Source organism: Colius striatus, chromosome 5 (genome assembly GCF_028858725.1).
Source record: "Colius striatus isolate bColStr4 chromosome 5, bColStr4.1.hap1, whole genome shotgun sequence".
In the NCBI taxonomy this organism is placed as follows: domain Eukaryota; kingdom Metazoa; phylum Chordata; class Aves; order Coliiformes; family Coliidae; genus Colius; species Colius striatus.
This window is the reverse complement of record NC_084763.1, coordinates 47,178,253-47,203,469: the sequence shown is the minus strand read 5'-3', so window position 1 is coordinate 47,203,469 and position 25,217 is coordinate 47,178,253. Positions and strand designations below refer to the sequence as shown.

At 40.0% G+C, this 25,217-nt stretch overlaps 1 protein-coding gene across 2 annotated transcripts in view; it reads left to right on the top strand.

Annotated features, from left to right (window-relative positions):
* Positions 1 to 7,869: 7,869 nt before the first annotated feature.
* CCNY (cyclin Y) overlaps positions 7,870 to 25,217 on the top strand; it is a 119,735-nt gene continuing 102,387 nt past the window's right edge. The window contains exon 1 of one of the 2 annotated variants that reach the window (XM_061997188.1): positions 7,870 to 8,349. In XM_061997188.1, the coding sequence (XP_061853172.1) occupies positions 8,196 to 8,349 (154 nt within the window). In that variant the 5' untranslated portion in view covers positions 7,870 to 8,195. The remainder of the gene's footprint in view (positions 8,350 to 25,217) is intronic. The other variant, XM_061997189.1, reaches the window with a different exon arrangement.

The following is a 25,217-nucleotide window of genomic DNA, read 5'->3' as shown; positions in this document are numbered from 1 at the left end:
GACTGAGAGGTGATCTCATTAATGCTTATGAATACATAAAGGATGGGTATCAGGAGGATGGAGCCAGGCCGTTCTCAGTGTTGTCAAGTGATAGGACAAGGAGAAATGGGTATAAGCTGGAACAAAAGAGGTTCCAAAGAAACATAAGGAAAAACTTCTTCACTGTGAGGGTGACAGAGCACTGAACAGGCTGCCCAGATGAGTTGCTGAGTCTCCTTCTCTGGAGACATTAAAAACCCACCTGGGTGAGCTCCTGTGTGACCTATTCTAGGAGATTCTGCTCTGGCAGGGTGGTTGGACTGGATGATATTTCGAAGTTCCTTCCAACCCTTAGGATTCTGTGATTCTGTGATTTCCTGTAGCACTCCCCAAGGGGTATTTTATGAGTGACAGGGGTCTGTCAGCAGAGGACACTTCATTAAGGCACTAGCTGAAGAGTTCCAGCAGTGAAGGGCAGCATTAACTTAGAAGGCAAACCAGCAATCTAGATCCTTGTTTTACATAAGAATGTCTTCATTAGTTATATTCTCTTTAATTTGTATAATTCAAATTGACTAGATTCTTTCCAATGTTAGTCAGTAGTTTTCTACAGAAATTACTGTGCCGATCCTCCTTTAAGCACATGTTGCTAGATGCAGTGGCAGAACACAAGGCTGCCAAAATCCCAGAGCTGCCACAGGGACTGCAGGATAGTGAAAGCAGATGATCATATCCTCATGACAAGTTTTAAAAGTATTCTCTGATTTATATTTTTATTAAAAAGCAGCTTTAAATGAGTCATTTTGCCTTTTGATGATTTAGAATAATTGCAAATAACTATTAATGTCTTTTTATTACTTGTACTTCTTGCATTTATTTTCATTTTTGCTGGAACACTTTTTTCTTTATATTACCGCATGATCCTGATTCTTTATCTACTTTAGTCCCTGTCACTTTTAACCATGAAATGGATTCCCAGGCATCCAGCGGGAAGTGTTTGTAGGTCAGTGACTTATTTTCCCAGTCCCATTTTGCAGACTCTGGTGATTTATACCGACTCTATTTATAGAGATGACTTTTTTAACCTATGAACTTACCATCCTTACGTTGGCATTTCTTTTATCGGCTGATGTTTCTGCTTGTTGAGTGATGATGACAGCAAAGTTAATAAGCTACACCAGTGGTAAAATGCATTGCAACATCCAAGAACTCATTGCCTATTTAATGACAGGTATGGGCACTGTCTGTATCAAGTGATATCAAGGTGCACAGCAGAAGTGCCACAATAAGATAGCATGCCCATAATTAACAGAGCCATCTAGCCTTTTTATTTGATCCCCTTTCTTGTCACACCTGAACAACTTGTTGATTTAAAAGATCTTAGTCTTAAAAATACCCTTTCATATAGTGAGATGATATTCCCATTTCACTGAAAAGGATCTGAGAAACAGGGATAAAGGAGCTTTCGAAAGTTTCTGCACAATCTGCAGCAGAGCAGGAAACTGAATTGAGTTCCTTGGGTCTGTGCAAATCAGTGGGTGGTTATTCTCAAAAATAAAGCAAGTAGTACTACTACTATCTCTGTGATGACATATTTTAAAATATAGTAAAAGAACATGCAGAAAGAGTTAAAGCTTTCCCTTCGGATCACTTACAAGGTACAGACTGAAAGCCTTCTGATGGCAACTGAAGTTAAAACAGTGAGCTTCACCTGATTCAAAGAGAAAGCTTTCTCTTCTTTCTTTTGGGGGTTTTTTGTGGGTTTTTTTTTGTTTTGTTTTGTTTTCAAAGGAATGGAAATTGATTCTGAGGATCATGCCAGCTTTTCCTATATTCAAAGGGAAATGGTTACATATACATACAGGAGCCTCAAATTTAATTCTGTAGGCTTCCTTACATCCTGGGTACCTTTTCACTGGGAGGGAAATGACTTTGTAAATCATACAAAGAGGTTAATGTTTTTCTTACTTTTGTAAGTCAGTCTTTCTGCTCAAAGGATGTTGTCAGCAAGTTCCATAGTGGGCAGAATTCATTGTTTGGATAGAAGATAAACTTTTGGCCTGTTTAGGTTCATAGTTTTGTCTTAGATTCTTTTTCAAAGGACAGGGTACTGCCTAATACCATAGAGAACCTGAGGAAGCCAAAAAAAATCTTTAAAATTTCATATATCTGCTGTTCAATTGTTAAGTGCATTAATTAATCTTTGGTTGTTTGTTTCCAAGAACTGTATTTCCATTTTCTGTGTTTTCCAGGCATGTACACTGCCTTATTGAAAATTTGACACTTGAGCTTTAATTTTCATACTGAGAATTTCCTCACTTTTTCATTTCACTTCTTGATTTGAAAATTAACTGAGGAAAGTCTATTTTCACGCTGTGTAGATGTTAATACTTAGCATAAAGCACACTTTACTCAGTTTGAAGTCTCTTTCATAGGAACAGTTCTTGAGATTAATCTGTCCAGTTCACCATATTTAGCTTGATTCCCTGCCTCTGAAACCTTTAACTTCAGAGCTGTTCTTCAAATAAAGCCCTCTGTTATTCAAGTTAAAAAGGCCAGTCTTCTAGGGAGCTTCAGGCTAAAGTAATAAACTTCCCTGATGTACTTCTTGATATAGACAGCTCAGCCTGAGCAAATGTATCTACAGACACATGCTTTTTGGGGGAGCTATGTTTGTGAATACTCGAACCTTGCACATTAACCTACATTAGCTCATATTACAGGACTTGTAAGCTCATACCACATGTGAGTGTTTCTAACTGTGAGCTGCCATGACTGATAATCAAAATTGCTAGGTATTGAGAGCTGGGTAAATGTGGGTGTTTTTATTTTCTAAAGATGAATTTCAGAGAAAATAGTTCTGTCTGAACATGCTATCCCAAATTGCTGAGCCTGGTTCAGATCTTATTTTAAATTGGGTATAGCTTCACTGCAACTAAAGAAGTTACACTTGCCTAGACTTGTATGAAATCAGAACAGATTAACACATATCTCTTTATAGAATGAGCAGAAAAGACTAAAACACAGTAGGCTCTTATTCATACTCCATATAGACTCTCTAGCTGGCAAAGTGCTCTGTGGCTTACACATTATTTTGTTTCGTTTAGTTAGGCTTTTCCCTACAAGGGCTTTTATTGTTCAAGAGGGAGCATTCCCACCCTTGCTTGTAGTCATCAAGCCATACTCTTGGGTAATTGTTGCTCTTTATGTGCCCAGTTATCAGACCAAGAAAAGGCAGCCAATCCTGATATGGGAAGACACACACTGGCACAAAAAAACTCCAACTAGGGAGACAATGAGGAGAGAAAAACAAAGAGGGAGACTGTATGGGCTTGTGCTGTATCTGCCTATGCCAGTAGCATCAGGAGCAATGTTGTTTTTCCCCAGTAGTTTTCCAATATAGTCACTCCATTCACTGATGAATTAAGAGTATGTGAAACAGTGCCAAAGCTAATCCAATCAAATTCCACCCAGCTGGTTAAATCCAATTGCCTGTGCCTTGCTCCACAATGCAAGAGCATCCATGGTACAATTTCCTAAACTGACTCCTTCCCTCTCAATTCTCATTGCAGATCTGTGCTGTATGGGGGATCGTTTCTCATATGCATAATGCATGGGTTTCTGGCAGCTTCCAAGTACAGATCTTAACTTCTTCCATCCCTGAAGAAATTAAAAAAAATAACATTATTAATAGTTCTATATAAATATTCCAGCATAGTTGTTCTTGAAGTGATTCACCTAAACCAATAAACAAACTTTCCCTAGTTGAGGGGAAATGGCCTCTCTCCACAGTGATTTCAAGCTGGTGAACAATATATCAAGAATAATATAATAAGATTTACACTTACCTGGGCTATGGACTTTAAATTCTAACATCTGCTCTCCAGTGTACAACCTTCCTTCTTGAGTCACCTATTTCCTACTATACAGAAAATGAAGGCAGATGGGATTCTCTAATTGCCATGTGCTTCAGAGCAGGACCTTGACTTGTGCCCAGAATAGTATCTCTTCAGCAGCTAGAATGTGATTAATACCATGATTTCTGCACTAAATGAACTAAGCAGCCCAAATTTCTCCTTTTATCTTCAAAAGAAATCTTGATTTACTCTTTACATGTTGTTCTCTGATTCAAATAAAGTGCTTGGTTTCTGAAAAACAAGAGTGCCATTCACCAAAGGAATAACTTCACTGATAACACTGGAATATTTCTGTAACACTAAGCGGCAACTTCCATCTCTTACAGAATTTTTGCTACGTCTTGATGTCTTCTCTGTGAACAGCAGCTGCAGCTATCTGCTAAGTACCACAGAAACTGCCAAATATCTCTGATAACTGCACAATATTTGGCGTGGGCATAGAAAGGGTTTTGGATAACTTGTGACAAGACTGAAAGGATGGTTTTTTGGGCAAGAACTGGATTTTTCCCTCCAAGAAAGACTGCCATATCCTAAGAAAATCAATACCTCAAGCAAAGGGGAAATTTGCCCCTTTGGGATGGGAATCTAAGACATGATCTGTGAATGCGTTCTCTTGAGCACGGTGAAAGACTTTGCCATCCGCATTAGGTCAGAAGCAAGTACCACACATTCTGAACTTGCCCGGGGAAGAAAATCTTTTACTGCTGCTGAATTTCGGCTTGTAACAATAAAAGTAAGTAATAACAAGTAAAATTATCAGAGGGATCATAATTAACATTTCTCAGGGTGTGTTCATCACTGTGGTTGATTTGGAATTGAATATCATTGTCAAAACAAATGTAGCTATTGCACTCATCAGAGCTTAGGGTATGATTCAGTTGACCAGCCAGATCATGTTTTACACAGGAATGTTCATTGGACGCTTTTATTCAAACTCCACACAAGGATGAGCTCCCTGATAAATTTGACAGAATGGCATTTTGGAGCGAATGCATACCCAAATTGCTGGCAGGACTCTTGTTAAACATTAGATGGCGGTGTGGGGAAGGTAGTGTGTGACACAAGTCGGACGGCAGCTGAGAGGAGCAGAATCATAAGATCTGGTGGTCACACCAATCATTTTTCTTAAGAATTTTTTTTAAACTGTGTTCAAGAAGCTTTATGGTGCTCCTCAAATGATGCATGAAGTTGCTCAGGAGGGCAAACTTATTAAAGTCCATAACTTTAAACATCAATAATAGAGTGGTTTCAAATCAAAGAAAGCCCCTAAAGACGTTCTTGGCACATACATCACATGTAAGCATGTCAGTAAGGTACAGTCAGCTGTTCTGGCTTTACAGTACCAATGTTTATCAAATAATACAATTACATTTGCCTCACAGACTTGATATTGCTGAAGTAAAATAATCATAATTGAAACCCAAATATGCTTTTCTGACATACTCCACTCACGTAATTTTCTCAGCTCTTAGATACCAGCAGGAGACCATTACTCTTCAGCAGTGTTGCTTTTATTTTTCTTTAAATATGTACTGTCATTATAATGTATTTCAGCAAGCTGTTAAGAGTGAAAGGAGGAGGAATAAAAGTACATAAAAAAATCCAGAACAAAAGCTTGCAAGGAAAATAGGTAGCTACATAGTGATTGCATGGTAATAGGTGATGATCACAAGTTTTAAATACTTTGTATTTGAAAAACATTTTAAATGCTTACTTTTAGTTTAAAAAAATGTTTTAAATATAGACCAAAGCTTAAATAACTTTTTTTTTTTTAATGAAGAAAACATGTCTTTAAGCTCTGCTTATTTACTCAGAAAAACAGACTTTGCAGTTATCCCATCTGCATCTTTATGTTGTTGCCTGTTTTGTCTCAAAGCTTGTGAAAATCGTGGAATAGGTATAAAATGTAAGATTTGACCGAGGACACTACAATAAGTTTAGAGCTGTTTAAAAGTTTCTAAATAACTAGGGAGTATGAAATGTTTGCTCTGTGTCTAAACAATTTAGTGGGATTGGTACAAAGGAAGGGAACACAATGGCTTCCCATTTAACATTACCCAGGCATGTAGTTAGTGAAAAGACAATGGCACCGGCACCCTAAGAGTAGTCGTGCTGGAAGACCACAGGTCAAAAAAGCCATAAATGGGTAAGTGTTCCTAATTCCTACAGGAAAGTAGAATTTATCAGGGCAGGTCATGGAGCCATAGCAGGCAGGCAAACAGGTAATTCTTCCACACAGATGTCTCCAGCTCTTTCAAAGTCCTCCTGTGAGATGTGGTAAGCTAGGCATTTCAGTAACATTTCATTGTTCCACTGTATATAAAGGTGATTTGATTCTTAGCCAATTGTATTTGACCTCTTCTGATTACAGCTTATGCTGGTTTGAGATTCAATCAAACCTGCCAACAAGAGATGAGTTTATGCCCAGGCCAGGTCTGAGCCCAAGAATGGGCTGCAAGCAGGTTGAGCTGACGGCTGAAGAGCTGGTTCTGCGTCAATGGAGAAGCTGAGGTACCCTCAGCAAGCAGCCACCTACACAGTGGTGGAAAGTGCTAGTTAGCATGATGTCCTATGAGAGAACATTTCTAAACCACAACAACAGCAAACATTTAATTTCCTTTTGTTTGGATACAAGCTACTGAAGACACTAAAGCAGAAAAGATGCTAAACACAGTCTTACTCATCTTAAGTTACTCAAACATAAAGAGACCATGTAACTCACAAACTGCTGTCCATTCATGCTTGGGGGAGTTGTCACAAAGTTAGTTACAGGAACGTCATCAAAATGGTTTATAAAAACCTCTCTCCTTATTTTTCTTTCTTGTTTCTTTGTGCCATACTACGGTACATTTGCATCAAATAAACATTTAAAGATAGTTGAAAATTAATTTTGCAGTGTGTGATCTGAAAAAAATAATAGGATGAGAACTTAAAAGTCTTGAGTGTAATCATCTGACCTGAGCACATCTTAGGAAAGCATCAGCTAGTTGCCTGGACACGGCGCTATAAGCACTTTTTGTTTCAAATGTGGCTTTCTTTTATCAAATAAACATTGTAACCAACTTCCATGAGTCAGTAGTCATAAGATTTGCTTAGATTACAGAGGTATTAAAATGATAAAACTCCCAAACAACCTAATGGAAAACACACACAATCTCCTTCTTTAGAGTTACAGTGATAGTGGAAAAGTAGCTTTTGAGTGGGAAAGCTCTGAATACAAGGAAAGCAATATGTAGGAGCACCTCACACCCTCTCCCTCATTCCTCTTTAGCCAATTATCTGGTTCACTGTCAACCAAAAGAAGTTCCTGAGTTCTCAAAGAATTTATACATTTAAAAAAAAGCTAAGGAACAGCGGTGGATGACAATTTCCTGCCGGTAGCAGCACGCAGACTTCTCACGAGAGGGGCACCCATCCCTTTGCTGTCCGGGCCGGGACAGGAGGGGAATCTGGGGAAGGCCGGAGCCGCGCGAAGAGCCCCGGGAGGGTGCATGTGGCGATGCCGGCGGGTCCCCGAGGCCGCGCCGCGGCCTCCGCCCTCAGCACGGGCAGCGCTTAGCGCCCTCCCGGCGAAGCCGCTGCCCCTCGCGTCCTCCAGCAGTCAGCGCGCATCGCAGTTACAGTATGCAGAAACACGCGTCCGTGTGTGCGGGGCGGTCAAGGCGGGGGGCCGAGCTCCCGCGGCGGGCCGCTCGCCCTCAGTGCCGCGGGCGGCCCAAGGGCCGGCGCGCCGGGCGCCTCGGGCAGCGTCGGCGGCAGACGGACGGGCCGGACCCGCCGGCCCCCCGGCGTGGGCACTGCCGCCCGCAGCCGCCGCTCGCGAAGCCCGCCCGGCGGGAGGCGTTACCGCCCGCTTGAACCGGAACCGGTTGGCGGGGGCCGCCCGGGGCGGCTGCTGCTGCTGCTGGTGCGGCTGCCGCTGCCGCGGAGGCTGCGGCGCTGCCGCGTGGGTGCGTGCGTGGAGCGGGCCCGGCGGCTGCGCGGGAGCGGGGGAGGAGCGCGGCGGCCCCGCCGCCGGCGATGGGGCTGTGCCTCGGCGGGCCCTGCGCTGCTTGCCCGCGGAGGAGGGCTTAGCCGCGCCGCAGCCCACGCCGGCGGGCCGCGCTGCGGGGCCGCCTCCGCGGATGAGCCGCTGGTGGGATCCGCCGGCGAGAGCAGCCGCAGGGCGCCGCAGCCGCCGCCTCTTCCCCCGCCGCTCCCCCTCGTCTCAGCCGCTGCCTATGGCTTCCCGCCACCCTTGCTGACCGGCTGCCCCTCGCCTCCTCCCGCCCCGGACCGGGCCGGGGCCGGGCAGAGAAGATGGGGAACACCACCTCCTGCTGCGTCTCTTCCAGCCCCAAGCTGCGCAGGAATGCCCACTCGCGGCTGGAGTCCTACCGACCCGAGGCCGAACTGAGCCGGGAGGACACGGGCTGCAACCTGCAGCACATCAGCGACCGGGAGAACATCGACGGTGAGGGCGGGCGGCCTGCTTGGGGAGCCCCCGCTTCCCTTCCCCTCCCCTCTCCTGTCGGCGGCCGGGCCACGGGGCTGTCCCGGGCGGCTTCTACCGCGGGTGGGGCCGGCTTGGCCGGTGCCGTTGCCCTCACGCCGTGCCCCTTCTTGCCCGGTTTGGTTCTCCCCCCTGCTCCTACGGGGCCCACTGGGGCGTTATGGGACGTCTGCACGGGATTTAGTTTCCAGAGCTACTCCTTTCCCCCGGGAGGGGCGTGTGGCCGTGTATGGGACCTTTCCAGCGATTGCAGGGTATTGCATCGCCCCCTTTCCCCCAGCCCCGCATCCTCTGTCAGAGTGCATATGTTTTGGTCCCAAGTCTGCACTGCCAAGACCCTTTTCCCATCAGGGTGGTATGAGATGGCATTATTGACACTCATCAGCACCGCGGCGGCCCGGCTGACTCAAACACTGATCAGAGGGGTCAGTTATGGCCCAGAGGAGCGTTCTTCTTCTCAGGGCTGAGCAGTGCAGTCCTTGCTGTGCCCAGCTCACGTCACTTGCTGGGTATGTCACCTGCCAGGCCTCTGCAGGGGTGAGAATTTAAAGGACAAACCCAGCCAGCAATAAAAGTGGGAGAAATGTTTCCCATGACAACCTTCTCTTCCAGTGACTTTTCTTCCCCTGTTGCTGTCAAGATGAGGCAGTGCTCGTGTGAAATCATGAATACCTTTTTCCCTTCTCGTTCTCTGCAGTGATATTTCAAAAAGAGCTATATTCCAGTTGGTTTAGCAATGACTGAATGTGCTGCTATTTTGGCGAACCAGAATACAGCGTAAATTTAAAGATGTGGTTTAATGTGTACATGTGATCTAGTTTTTGATTAGCTGAAGTATTTAAGTCCTAAAACTTTACTTGGTAAAAGGTCAGCTATCTCATGGATTAATTTACATGAGCTGCCTTTGGTAGAAAGCCAGAAAGAAGGACTTCGGTGCACTTCAGTTTGCCTTCCATGTTTTGTTTTCATAGCTTATTTGATTGAGATTTTATTACAGAGTTTTACGTGAAGTCAGTTCTTGACACTGGCAAGTTTAAGAAGCCAATAGAAGTAGATAGGTTAGTACTCTGATTAAGATTATTTATTTTAATGACATACATTTTGGAAATACACATTTTTTATCTGTCTTCATGCAGATAAAAAATTGGAATGTAACAGCATCAGTAGATGGAAAAAATACATAATGGTCCGGTTTGAGAAAGTCAGGGAGATGAAAGACCCAATTGTTGATCTATGAATGATTAATGCTTCCAACAGCAATGTTGTCCAGCATAGCAGTTCTCCCTGATGGTACAATTTTTGCCGTCTATACCAATACTGTCTGCAGTAAAGTTTTGTGGGTCAGAGACATATGGGTTTTGTGCCTTGTTATGATTTTTTTTCTTCTTCCAAATGGAAAGAAGGGCATAGGTGGAAATACTAAGGGCATGTGCGCTTGTTAAAATGGGCACGGAATGCAGATAAGTTCCTGCATCCTAGTAGTTATTTGCAAAAAAAACTGGTTGGCTATTTCATTTGTTTAGTCAAGGCACATGTATGTTGTCTCTCCTTTAAATTGTAGCGTGTGGCAACCTGTTGTTACAACACAGAAAATATGTTTTGGGTTCTTTATTTTGAATTTAGTTTTTGTTTTGATCTATGACTATTGTCAGTGCAATGCTGCATTTTCAAATAGGCGAACTGTCTGAAATTCTGAAAAAGAGCAAACAATTTTGTGGTCCTTTTTGTGCCTTACTCTACTCTTGCCCATTTTAATGGCTAGAGTCAGAGAAATGAGTTTTCACTGGAGAGAATGATGGACAACAAATGCTTGTACTCAGAAAACAACTGAACTTACTTTGGGTGAAACAGCTTTTTTCAATGTGCTTTGTTACAGGTCTATTAACCTGGAGTCACATTCCCTGAAGGTCAAAGATGATTGATTACTAAATGTAATCAGGTTATACTGTATTTCTGAAATTTCAGTTCCTGTTAGACTAGCTGTTATGTTTCTGTTGTTAGATTGCTTGGTATGGCATACAGATGTCCACATATGAGAAGTTAGGGTGGGGAAAAGCCTTCGCAATAGAGAAGTCTAATGATATTTTTATCGTTTCCTTGCAATGAAAGAACAATAGTCTAGCTGGGTCATGAAGAGAAAATGCTGGATGTTGATTCCTTAGTGTTATTGCAAGTCATAGAGTATTTCCAGGAGTTTCTTAAACTACTGTGCTGCCAAATTCATGTTTTAATTTTCCTTTTTTAAAAAATAAGTGATGAAAAAAGACTGGAAGTCTTTAAAGATATGTAGACATGGTGCTTAGGGACATGGTTTAGTGGTAGACCTGCCAGTGCTAGGTTAATGGTTGGACTCAGTGATCTTAAGAGTCTTTTCCAGTGTAAATGATTCAGTGATTCTATGACTGATGCACCGACACGTGACTTTTGTTGATAATTCAAAATTATGTTTCTCATTGTTCTTCAAGGAAGAGCCTTTCCTTCTGGTTCAGTGTGTGTGGCATTGACAGGCGCTCAAAGTGCAAATTCATGTCCCTAGCAGGCGTTCACCTTGTGAATGGTAGTTGATGGGACTGTAACAAATCATGACGTGCAGTGTCTGAGGTAATAAGTTTCATGTGGAAGTTGCTTTCACGCTCTCATTGTTGGAAATTCATGAAACATATTTTGGAGTAAGTAAAGCTGATTGAATGAAACAAGAACATTTAGAACCTTTAAATCAGCTGTGGACTGTTGAAGCTTTTAAAAGAGACAAGTGGTTTTCACTGTTGCAGGCCCCATTTCTGGCAGTATGAGAGTCAAACTGTTTGACATTTGCCAGTATTCCTTGCTTCATAAGGAAGTATTCATCAAATATGCCTTCAAGATCATGCCTCCGAATTGTTCCCCGAGATCCAGGTACAATACCCAATGTAGTAGTGGTTTTTCGAAGAGCAATTGGACAAATTCAGTAGGAACTGATTTTATAGCAAGATTTTACCTCTAGTGGTACTTTGACAGAAAATCTCAATTTCTGTAATATTTCACAACTCTATATGAAGTGGTATCTGAAGGAGGGAATTCTAGAAGAGACCTGATTGGGAGGAATTTATCAAATTACTAACTCCGGAGGATGATAATGGTGAGTTTCTCTTGATTACTCTTTTTGCCCCCTAGAGATTTCTAAGGCGGCAATAGACTTGTATAAAAATCCACATGTAGAAAATTGCCTCTTTGAATCTTGTACAGTCACCAGAATGCTTTTTTTCCCCCTCTTTTTTTTATGTAGGTTCCTGATAATGAAGAACACCTAACAGATTTTTGCTACTTGATTTTTCAGTGATTCACGTTTTAAAATTAAGACAATTGTGGCAGTGGAGTCAAGACTTCCAGATTCTTACCTCTATCTGTTTGCTATCAAGACATTTTTTTACAGCAGTGTTAATGACAACAATAAGTAAAAATGGTAGAAGCCTTATTGTGTCAGATTCTGTGTCTCATTTGCATATAAACTTTTATCTGTGCAAGTTGAGTAAGTATCTTGGTGTATGCATTGTTTAAATCCTGGATAGCTGGACTGATTGTAAACTGGACTCCACTTGCTCTTTACATCAGTGGGTCACATAGGCAGACTCACTGTTGGTTTAACTTGTGAGAAAGCAGTGTGTGCTGATGTGCTCAAATGTGATTTCTCTGAAGTGTGATTTCTGTAGTAAGCTTTGCAAATATGGAGCTGTAGAAAAGGGACCAAGGGCATGTCTTACCACAAATAAAATGATGTGAAGCAAAGCTGATATCCTATAATGAAATTGGCCCCAAGGCTGCTCTTGATATAGGGACTACATGGAGAGGTCCTAGCCTATTTGAAAGATAAACAGTTCTTAATGAGTGAAGGAGTTTTTCTTATGTATCTTTGGAACCTCTTATGTTCCAACTTACACCCATTGCCCTTGTCCTGTCATTGGATATGATTGAGAAGAGCCTGGTTCCATTCTCCTGACACATGCCCTTTATGTATTTGTAAACATTAATGGGATCTCACCCCTCAGTCTCCTTGAAGCTAAAGAGCCCCAGCTCCCTCAGCCTTTCATCATAAGCGAGATGCTCCACTCCCTTAATCATCTTTGTGGCCCACAATGAGGGGGACAGGACACTGGAATGGGCTGCCCCGGTGGGTTGTTGAGTCTCCTTCTCTGGGGACATTAAAAACCCACCTGGATGAGTTCCTGTGTGACCTACTCTAGGTAGCCTGCTCTAGCAGGGGGATTGGACTAGATGATCTTTCAAGATCCCTTCCAACCCATAGGATTCTGTGATTAGCCCCTTCCCTGTCTTGGGCCAGTTCCCCTGCAAAAATCAGTTTGATTCCCCCCCCACCTGCCCTGACCTTTGTCAACTCCTGTGAATGTCACTAGATCATTTTTCATTGTTAGCTCAGATAATGTCATCCTGTGCAGCTATGCCTTAGCGATAAACATCTTCAGCCCTTTTCATGATGAGCCAATCCTGTTAAGTTTTTGTTGCATAATGCACAGGCTCTGAAAAATGGACAGCTTTTTAAAAAGCCGTTTATTTGTTCATTTACATTTTTTTCTCTCCACCTTCTTGAAACTGGCATATGGGAGTCTCTGAAATGCGATTAGTATTTGCGTATCGCTGTCTTCTGGGTTCTGTAAGAATTATGAGATCATAGCACAGTGCAGGAAAGTTTTAAAATGTCTGCCCTATATACCTAATGAAATTTTGCTGAGAGGGAATACTGATGTTTTCAAGAGCTGGGGCATGACGGGTTGCACATTGTGAAGGAACTGACCTATATTCTTAAAAGTTAAGATGTAAGCACTTCAGAAGCAAATAAAATATCTGATATTTCACACAGTCTTTACTGATAACACCTGACTTGTAAAAGAAAGCCCTTCCTTTTTATTTATTAGAAAAAAAAGGAGTACATTTGATTTACAGAAATATCTCTTTCAAAGATTTTGTGTTCCCTTAGCCAGAATTGGTGCTTAGAGGAATGTGCTTTTCTGTACTGTTGTTTGCATTACCTACCTAAGCATTTGTCAGAGGTCATGTATCAAGGTACCACTGCAATCTTGTGCATCAAAAAATTAAAAATAGATTCCGCTGTGGCCTACATCACTGAACTTCATCCTATACTGCATGCTGCTAGTGATGCATATTTCACAGCTTGCTTTTTTTCTTCCACTACCAGCTTCATCTGTTTATTCTGTGCTGTGCCCTGTTTCTCAAAGAGGCCATGGTGTTCTACAAAGCTTTCCTAAAACCTCACTTTGTCGTTGTTCACATCAAATCACTAAATTTATACCCTTTATGAAGTTGGTATTTTCATATTTAGTTGTAGAAGCTTTCAGATGCACACATCCTAAGACTGATCATATTTGAACTTATAACATGTTTTAATAGTGCACTGACACTTGATTAAGGCTTTTGTTGCAACTGGTTTACACCAGATCAGCACTCCTGGCTGGATAAATTGGTACTTGAAGCAAAATGACAAGGCTTAAGATGATAGGTCTCTGAAAATGAGAGGACTGCTGTCTTTTGAGGTAGGGTTTTTTTCCTTGGATTTTACGTGCAATAAGAATAATGTATTTAACAGGAATGGAAACCTTTCCTCTCTGCATTCCTAATGGTTTTACCTGATTTTCATGGAATCATAGAATTGTTTTGGTTTGAAAAGACCTTTAAGATCGAGTCCCACCACTACACTAACACTATCAAGCCCACCACTAAACCATATCTCTCAGCACCTCATCTACATATCTTTTAAATATCTCTGGGGATGGTAACTCTCCCACCTCCTTGGGCGGCCCGTTACTAACAACTGTCTCAATGAAGAAATTCTACCTAATGTCCTATCTAAACCTCCCCTGGTGCAACTTGAGGCTATTTTCTCTTGTCCTGTCACTCCTTACTTGTGAGAAGAGACACCTCACTACAACCTCCTAGTTGTAGAGAGCAATAAGGTCTCCCTTCAGGCTAAACACCCCCAGCTCCTGCAGCTGCTCCTCATCAGATCTGTTCTCGAGACCCTTCACCAATTTCATTGCCCATCTCAGGACACACTCCAGCACCTCAATGTCTTTCTTGTAGTGAGCGGCCTGAAACTGAACTCAGTACAAGATGTGGCCTTGCCAGTGCCAAGTACTAGGGCATAATCACTTCTCTGGTTAAGAAACCATAAAGTACCTCAGCCTTTTCCTCATCCTTGGTCAGTATTGCTACTGTCTGCATTCATTAAAAGATGTGCATGCTTACTGGAAGTATTTCAGACTTTCAGGGTATGTTTACTGCATCTTTGGGCCTTGCTCAAGGTCAGATGGTAGAAAAACCAGTCTTAAAGTTTGACACCCACATGGTGGATGCAATTTTCTGAAATGTCAGGTGGAGTTTGCTGCGCACTCATAGCAACCTATTGTGAGGCTGGAAGGGGAGTAAGTGAGCAGTGCATAGTGCTACCTAATAGCTGTCCTTGTCCTGCCAGCCAGCTGCAGATTGGACATAATCTAAATATTTTCCTTGTTTAACATCTTCGCAAGCAAGTGAAATACACTTTGCAAACTGAAAATATAAACAATATGTAGCTTTTCTCTGAGCTTTTGAAGTAGAAATGAATCAGCATTACTTCTTCACTTTTCCCTCAAACTTAGGTAACTAGAGCTTTAAAAATGTGTTAACCTTCCTTGTGCAATCTGACATACGGAGTGATCTTTTTTAGTTCATACTGTAGAAGATTTTTGTGCCATACATCTCTAAAATGTATGTGAAGAGCTAGTCAATGTTAATAAACTTTTTTAAATTTAGTAGTTTGTCATTTAGGTAGAATACTCCCAGCAGTATGCTTTGGTGGTGCCTTCACTGAAGTAGTTACCACTTCCTCCGTATCTTCTGTAATAGTTTTGTCTCCTTACAATCCAACTTTAAAAGAAAATGTTCCAGAATTGCTGAAATAGACTGTTAGGATTTTCATGTTTCCCAAGCTGAAACTCTTTGTAGAAGCTGACAAAAAATTCAGAAGTGGTTTTACTGAGCTCAACTTAAACTACTGTTCTTCCTGATTGTGTAGGTCCCATATGTCATCATAACCCATCCCCTCAGCCATTTCGGTTTGAGCATCAGCAGCTCCTGCGAAGACTAGCTAAAATTTAGACTTCTTATTAGCCTGAACTGGATGAAGAATGAACTTAGAAGCAGCAGCAGCAGCATTATCTTGAAGACTAGTCCTTAGCTGATACAGAATATGTCCAAGGAACTGTAAGTGACAGAAATGGGAAATTATTAGTGAAAGCTGGTTGGAGAATTAGCATGAAATCCTTTTCCACCTTTTGGGATTTTTTTGTTTGTTTTCTTTCTTGACATGCTTGTAACCTTCTGGGCTGAGAACTGTAAAGAATTTATTAGCTCAACTATCATTCAGCTAAGACAAGTTTCTCAGATCAGCAAGAGTGTAGGTTTCCTTGAACTGGTGTTATTTACTCTCTTTCTTTTCAAAATAATTGTATTTCTTTTTAAGTCAGGCTACTGTTGTAACAGTTTAACTGAAATACATTTGCATACATTTGCAGCTGAAATACATTTACATCATAGATGCAGTTTTCACTGAAAAAAGTCCTGTTCTTGTCCTATAGCTTTTGATAGTTTGAACAAAATGCATCGATAAAAGCAATGTTTTTGTGACTGTGAGTGGCACTTCATTACTTTCTTTGCTGTTGTAAAATGTTGCAGCAAACTGTAGTACTTGAATGCCAAGACAAGTTTATAGAGTAGAGCTAATCCTAAGATTTTAAGTGAATTGCTGTCCACCTCATGTAATATTTCCCACACTCTTCTCCAGTGGGTTCTTAGAGAGGAGGAGCATCTGCACTACATCTGTGTGATGTTTTTCTTTTCAAGGAGAAGAGTCAACCTTCAGCTACTCATTCATGATTTTCTTTCAAAAAAAGAACCACGTAACTTTAAAAAAAACCCAGGCTTTTCTGCTTACTTGTTTCTTGGTCTGCAAAAGGATTCTTAAACACCTGAGGCTGAGATCCAGAAGATATCAGATGGGAAGTGAAAAGGTTTGCTTTCAACAGTATTGAAACTAATATGAGACTGCGTTGAAATGTTAAGCTTCTTTTATTTTCTGTAACTGTATTTCATTAAGAGTGGGAATTGAATCAAAAAGTTGAATTGTAAGAACACAAAACTGTTACACAGGAGAGAGAGGAAGTGGTAACTGCACCAGGTTTTTATAAAGCCAGGCTACCCAAAATGCCATGATAAAGTGCATTGTTACTAAATGAAAATGTGAGACTGGTGGTACAGGGATCCTTTCCTAGATTTGAGGCAAAATTGGCATGTTATTGACATGCTTGAAATTGTTTCCTGTATGCAGTTTATCCCTGCATGTTACTTTTCTGGGAAATGCTACTTTTTTGTTCCCGTGTTGTTATGTGCTATGACTTATTACTGAATGCTTCCAACTGATCAAGAAACTTATTGCCATCTTTGTTCTTGGGAAGAATGCATTGATTTCAGATGTTGAAAGTAATACTGCATGAGAAAGAGCTGTACTTGGTCAGCAAAGATGCTTTGAAATACTGCCCTACAATTTCTCGCTTCTATGTGAACTCTCTAAGGAGAGGATGATTTAGGAATTGTGAGTATACGTGAGGCTGTGTATGTGAGATGACTGGCAGTAGTTATGTTTCTGTGCTTGTAGCTGTTTTTTTTTGTTAGGTATTTATCAATAGTGTCATTTTCCACCTAAATATACTGAGGTTTCTTTATCCTGTTTTCTGACTTTCTGAAGGAAGGAGAATGTATTAGTTGAAGATCCAAAGTTTGGGAATTTTAACTGAATAAGGCAGGACCTACTTCCCTGCTTTGGCTGGAAGAAACATTCGGACTGTGGTCAGTGAGCTTCACAAGCAGTAATTACGTGTCTGAACTGCTTTATGAGATGTGTTATTTTATACAATGATGCAAGTGATATAAGGACCTTACAGAAGGTCTTTCAGCATTTGAAATTAATTCAAACCCTCAATTCCTGGACTGATGGTCAGAGTATTAGGTCTCATCTGTTTTTCTAGCTTCAGAAAAGTTGTCCATATGTTATACCATGATATATACAAGTTTACACTGAGTAAGCTGTAGTCTCTACAAATTTGGTTTATGTCCCCAACGCTTCTTCCTCTGCAAAGAATTCTGTTAAAATAACCACTGTGAAATACAGGTTAGAATAAGTTAGGATTGAGAGCATGCAGATAATCCTCATAGAAATTTTTATTTCTAGATGATTGATTTATTATAGGATTGCAGTCTTCTGTGTGTCTGAGAGATCATATCAAAAGTGTTATGAATCAGTCTTATAATCTCATCTGATAATTGATTATTTAGTTTTCCTTTTGGAGGGCTTCAAAGGACTAATTTTGGTTTTGTTAAGTTTGCAAAACTATGTAAGTGAAACCAACAGAGATAAAATTCATAGTAATAAGTCCAGTTACTGCAGAATGTTTTGTGTAATCATTCGACACATTGTCCTACTGTGTCTGTACTTAGGAAAAACCTTGGAATTTTAGATTCTAATAGAAAGAATTTTATTTCTAGCTGCCAACACAGTTTCAACAGCTATAGGCAGCATCTTAAAAATATTGGATCTCCAAACTCAGTGAAGTCTGTTGAGGGTGGTCTTACTTTCATTTGAAATGTTCTGCCATTATTACTATTAAAATAGGGAATGTCATTAACCTCTTGATATCATCGTTTCAATATATGATTTGTAATTCTAGTGTTTCAAATATTAATTAATACACAATTACAGACCTGTCTGCATTTGGAATGAGCCTTTCCTGAAAAGAAGCTTTCTTCTGATTATTATTTTGGTATTTCTTTCTATGGGGTCATACATAGTAGATTTGAAGTCCAGCTTCACAAGTGAATGACAGGGTCTTTTGCATATGCCTCTACTATAAGCCACGTGATGCTCCCTATGAACACAGAGGCCTCGGCAGCACTTGGTTCTCAAAGCTTTTTGTTGTGACTATCCCCACTTGGCAGAAATCCCGATGCATTTTATTCTGTCAGTCAGTGGAGGTGGAAGGGGGATGAAGAGTTTGGAAATGCAATTGTATTTTAAGCTTTCAAACTATGCTTCCCACAGCTAAATGTCCTCCTTTTTTGGATAATTCATTTGAGAGGATAAGTATCTAGTATACTTTATTATAGACAATATGCAGTTACCCTCTCTGTATAAGACATAGAAAGAAATTGAAATAGTAATTTTACTGGGGAGTATGTGTACTTTTTCAAGGATTTAGGTGGGAGAAGGATTTCATTAGCTGAGGTGGTCCTGGCGATCCAATCTGTAGTAAAAAACACAGTAGGAGAGATCTAACTGCTTGTTCTGTGGAGAAAAACGCCTCAATACAGCCTGTGAAAGCTACAGCAAACAAACAAATTAAAACTACATATGTAAGCAGTGATGTAAATTCTTCATCTAGGAACATGTTTCCCCTTGGCAAAATGGGTATTTAAGTGAAAGGGACATTGCCAAGTTAAACTTAACTGGAAATTAATGTTTTGTGAAAAGTAAACTCCCAACCTGAAGTCACATTTCTTTAAAAAATACTACAGTAACAGTTATTTTTATAACAGATATTTGAAGGACAGTTTATGCAATCCAGTCACTGAAGCTTAGTGTTAGTATGTGAGAACCTGAACTTAAGTTGGACAACTATATATATATATTCACGTATCTGGTTGTCTAGGTTCTTTTTTTACTCTTATTTTCTTTACTGCTTGCTTTGATTTTTTATTATAAATTTGCAGTTCAACAACAGTGAAGTTATGCATGGGTGTGGATAGAAGAGCTCTCAAGGAAGCAATCAGTAGTTCTTTTGTCTCTGATTTTGTGTGGGTTATCTCAGAATGGGTTCACACCGATATCAATGTATTTTTTAATAAATAATGTTGGTTTTATTTTCTAGAATTGTAATGGCTTATACAAGTGGTTATTCAAGTGGATTCTGGTGCTACTTGTGAGTTTTGCCAAGCATCATGTGCTAAAGAGAAGATAGTTGCTTTCTGTGGGCAAGTCACTGCATGATGGAACCAGCATCTGTGGCAAGGGCTTGGGCATGGTGCCGATGTCTCTGTTTCCATCTGTTCCTGGTGGCCAAGGTTAGCTGAGGGCCTTTTCTGTTAATGGGTTACTGGATAACTGTGTGATGTAAACGCAGCATGGCAGCTGTCCTTGGGATACCAGTGAGCTTCAGGAGTCTGCAGAAGTATGGGCTGGACCTCCTGGCTTTGATGGAAATACAGATTATGGTTAGGTAGCAGACTCCTCCCTCCTTATCCCTAGTTTTTTTCAATGTGTGTTTTCTTGAATGAAGTATTTGTACCTAAGAGTTTGTAGTGAACATATGTTTTTGAAAGTGGCAATTTTAAAGTGAAATCTTATTTTCTCTTTGTTTTTGCTCTGTTGCTAGTGTTGTGTTAAAACTAGCTTTGAAAGGGAATATTTCTTTTTGATTATTGCCCTCCTCAATCCCTTCAGCAAGTTTGTTTGCTTTTTCCCTCCTTCTCCCCTCCACCCTTTTTGGTATATCTCTCTCATAGTCTGCCTTACTTGCCTCCTGCCTGTGCTTCTCAGCACAACTTTTTTCTACCCACAACGTACAGAAGTCTCTGATCTCATCACCTCTTATTTGACCCCTTATGTTTTTCCATGCTTTTTGAGTGCACAAGTACACAATACATACAGTGTATTCTAGAACAGGTCTGTGTGATGACTTCTGGATGTCATCATGGCTTTCAATGTTGATTTCAAAACCCTGTTTTAGATTACATTATGTTTGCATTTCAACATTTCCTTCACATTCCTACTTTCCTGCTCTTCTGCATGTTTTACAGTCAAGCAAATAAAATAATCCTTGTTCTCTCATATCTGTGTGCCAGTCTTCCACATATTAGTAAGATTTCTGTATTTCTTCTCTGTATCTTTGGACTTAAAAGTAGCATTGAATGTGGTTTTCTGGATCTCTATAATTTTCTTCATGACTTTTGGAAATGTGTGCTTTATGTTGAATTTATGTCCTGGATTACAGTTTGAGATTAAAAATAAACCACAGTGCATGAGCTGTAATTCTTGAAATAGGTTCTGAGGCTGTGTAGTTGGGTTTTTTTTTAAAGATTAGTGGAATGTGTTTACACTGCTTTCTTCTAAATAAAAAGCTGGGAAGAGATTGAGTTAGTAGCAGTATTAAGATTTGCAATTCATGAAAGAAATTTCTTGGTAATTACCATCTTTGTAATTGATACTCTGTCCATGCTTCAATGTGTCCAGCTGTATGTAAATCTCCTCTAACTACATATTTTTGCATTTCTTTCCTCATGTAAATGAGGAATCTCCTTGGTTTCTATGTGGAGACTCAAGTCTGATTAATTTGTTATTGCTTGATTGAAAGGCAGGATCTGTTGCTGAAAAAGGTTTTTTCTTCAGTCGACTTAGTAGGAGTGTGTAACTTCTGAGCTCAGAGGTACTCGATGGGGCTGATGACTGGCTTGTTCTGGCCAGGCTTACCTGGCAAGCCTGGTGGCACCTGGGGAGTTAGCAGGATGAAAAGAGCTGTTGTACTCCTGCTGTTGGGTTACTGGGATCCAGCTGCACGTGCAGCCCAGCCCTGTCCTGAGAGGGAATGGTGTAGCCAGGAGGGAGTCCTCATCTCCCTTTTGTGGCCCTTGATTTTGTTAGTCTGTGACTCTTGTCCATGTTAAAATTTTAGTTGGTGATTTTAGGTCAGAAAGGTTCTCCAGCCCTGCTGTCTGTTTCTTCTCTTGAAGTATTTCACAGAAAGTTGCTGAAATGGTCATGAGTACTTCCTGTGCCCTACTTGCTGGCCATGCCCTCATCTCCACAAGCTACTGCTTCTGTCTAATCACACTGTGCTAATCAAACCTGTAGGGAATGTCACATGTTAAGTTAGTATGCTGCCAGATGTTGCTGTAGCTGTATAACTTGACTTGTTTTAGTTATATGACAAAACTTAGTGGAGACACCTAGATCTCAAGAGAATGTGCTAGATCTCAAGAGAATGTGCAGACTTCCTTGAGCCATTATCATTTTTACATGAAGATTTTAGCTGTGTTTTTTGTCAAGGCAGAATAGTTTTGATGCAGGCATAACAGAAATAATTTTTTAAAGGTAACCTATCAAATAAGAGGGACATAAAAGAGAACTCTCGGTATAATCACTTGGCAGGAGCACGGCAGTATATTGAGTATTGTGAAGCTTCAGTTCAGCAGTGCACATAAACTGTATACTCAAGTTGTATACTGCTAGTTGTAAAATACTTATATTTGCCGTGATAGTAAATCATCTGAGCATGTTCTTATCTTGCAGTTAAGTCCTGTGATAATTTTGCTAAACAGGGCTTGTATGAGAATAATGCTTGTTAAAATAATTCAGAACATGGAACTTGCTCTTGCAAGATGCTTAGCATTCAGTTGTCTGTTCAGCAAAGCACTTGTTGAGAGAGGATATTGCATCTGACTTATAAATAGTCTTACTAACTTCCTGCTTCTTACTGCTTGACAGTTATCTTCCCTCAAGTAGGTTAGGTACTTTAAAAAAAAATCCATTAGAAAATAATAGGGAAAGTATGTGCTCATAAAGTTTTATTGTTGATGTCTTCTAGAGAGCTGGTAATATCTAGATGTAATCTGGAGAATGATTTCACCTAGGAGCCTGGTTGGTCTCTGGAAAGATCTTTGCAGCATCTTCTAAATAAGAGTCTTGACAATATTTACTTATTGTTTATGGAGAAACCCAAGATTTTGTTTAAGAAAGCAGTTTTCTATCATTGCTAAATGTCTGCCTTGCTGTAATGGGTCTTGTTGCTTTGTTCTCTTGCTGTATTTTTTTTGTTGGATCCTCCTCCTTTGTTTTCTATTTATCCCTTTGTGGCAAAGTTTATTATTCTGCACCAAGTAAGCTTTCTTCTTCCAGCAGGCTGAAGTTGTTATCCAGGATTCAGTCATGATAGCATTTTTTGATCCCATAAATGAACTTGTGGTTAATGTGTTTTCTTAATGGAGTTAAAAATAGATGGGAGGAAAAAGTCAAGAGTTTCCTTATAATATGTAGCAGTAAGCCCCAGGCATATGCCTATGTATCTTAAACAAGTTGCTACTACATTGGTAGTTACCATTAATTATTTCCATTAACTGAATTCCTTTGATTAAAAGGAACCATTATAATCTCCATGGTGGTCCATTGACACAGTAAACAATGGAGAAAAAGAAATTATTTGCGAATTAAGGTTGTGATGAACAACACTGTTTATGTATTCATGCCTGTCCTTATTAATATAATATATTAATAATGGGGGACATTGTGTTTTCAAGCTCATAGATCAGTAAAGAATTGTCTTTGGCTTTCTGTTTACCAGAAAGATGGATTGAAACAAAAAGGATTGATGAGCTTTACAATGAGAGCTGAAAGTGATATGGATTTTAAATATTCTTGCAAATACTGTGCCTGACTCTTGGGAACAGAATTTATTTTGAAGTTAATATATGTCCTCTTCCCTTTAATGGATAGGAACTACGTCCCCATTATAAAAGATTTTTATTTTTTTTTAAAAAGTGGCTTGTGATGCCACAAGCCAGCACTAAAAAGAACAGTAGGCATCTTTCAAGAAAAGCAATCTCCATGTCAAAAAGTAATATTTCTGAGAGAATTAAAAGCTCCTGAAACACATCAGAAGAAATATGATGAGTAAGAAAATACTGTTTTATTTCAGTGTCCCCCAGTTGTTTGTTTAAATACCTCTCTTTCAGCTCTAAAACTCATCTAAGGTTAAATACTAATCTTTTATAAGTAAGCTTAACTGAACTCAGTGGAACTGAATTTAAGAAAATGTATCTCTCTTTTTCCAAGGTGATATATCAAGGCATTTTGAAGTCAGACCCAAGTTTTGAGAGTTCCTTTGGACATTATTACTTTGAGGGCTGTAAGAAAACAGAGAGATTTAGACCAGGTAAAAAGTTAATCTAGTCCTTACAGTAAAATTGCTTCCTTGAAAATAAAATAATGCTGTAAGATTTATGGAATAGATTTTGATTTAGTTTTGGGGTTGATTTGGTGGTTTTGGAGTGTTCTGGGTTGTTTTCTTGTGTGTGTGTGTGTACATATATATACTTATGTATGTGTGTGTCTGTGTATATATATATAATATATAAACTCCCACAATTGAAACCTTTCCATAAAGAAAATCAGATGTTCTGTATGAATGTCGAAGCCATTGGAACATAAGTTTCTTCCAGTAACATATAAATAAATTAGAGCTGGTAACAGCCAAAGACCTCCCTTTGCTAATTTCTTTATGCCTCTGGTACCCTGTACAATAGGTCGGTTTGACTTCTATTGTTTGTTCTCAAAAAGAAAAAGGTGAAAAATAACCTTCCTGTTTGCACTGAGTATCCTTCTGGATTTTGGTCCCTAGTTCATGGCTCACATAGGAGTTTTTCAGTCTCACCACTCCTGGCTGAAAACTTTTCTCTGTGCCTACTGTTAAGATGTGAAGGACATGTGCTGAGAAGTGCCTTATGGGGCATGCAAGGCGAACAATATGTGGTGTGCTCCTTGGAGTGGTCAGTTGGGACACTCCTGTGTTTCCCAGGCAGAAGGGCACATGCTGGAGCCCTACAGAAAGACCCTGGTATGTTAAGAACAGGCAAGATATTTGACACTTCAGTTTTGCTGGGCCTAGGCTCCGCTGAGGGTCTATGAGGTTTTTGTTTGCCTTTTTGTAACAGAAAAATGTAATTGTAAAAGTTATCTGATATTGATGCAAATCAAATTAGATTTTCACTGGGAAGTATGTTTGTAGTGCTTATGCATTACAATTGCATGCCCTTACAGACTGATGTTTACTTTTGGCCTTAAAGGGAAGAGCAAGGGGTCAGCTTTCTCATAGTCAACTATGGAAATGGCATAGGCTTTCCAAAACTTCAGTTATTAGTTTACTTTCAGTCCTCACCTCCTAATTTCTGAAGGAGCTATAGTCAGCTTTATAGTGTCTATACTTCTTAACTTTTTTTTTATGTAGATTGCAGGGGGTATTACACAGCCTATAAGTCCTGTTTGATTGGAATGTATTGAAACCAGGAGCCGGGCTTCATAGTCTGGGATTTCCTTGCCTAATAGCAGTGTGCAAAGGGGAGAGGAAACTCAAAACATGAAATTTATGTTAACAGTTACATTTTTTGTAGCAATATGTATTAAGACTTGTTAGCACACAGGAAAGAAAATGGAATTTAAATTGAGAAATACATTTCTACTGGATAAAAGGAAGTGTTTTCTTCTAGAAAAGGTGCCTTCCACAGTATACTACACTTGATTATATAGACAGCTTTAGTAAATCTGGAAATTATGTATTTGAAAGGTAAGTAAAATTCAGTGGTTAAACTAAAGTTGAGGACTAGCCACATGGTAAAAGTAGATGTATGTATAAAATCTGAGAGTACCTTAAACAATATCAAAGGGGGAAAAAAAAAATGAACCCTCCTCCCTCCCCATTCTGTACTGCACTTATTCACAGGATAGATACTCAAGGAGGAAGCAACATTACAATCTCAGACCACAGTCAATTGTTTATGCACTTGTGGTCTTATTGTTTGGATTCTGTTTCATTTCCAATGAATGGACAAAGATTGCATTTCACAAAAGGTTAGTGTTCAGAGTATTCAGTTTAGGATAGTCAAGTGACATTGTGGACCATAATTTTAATGCATTTTATCTAAAGCCTATCGAGAACACTGATTAAAAAAACATTTTTACT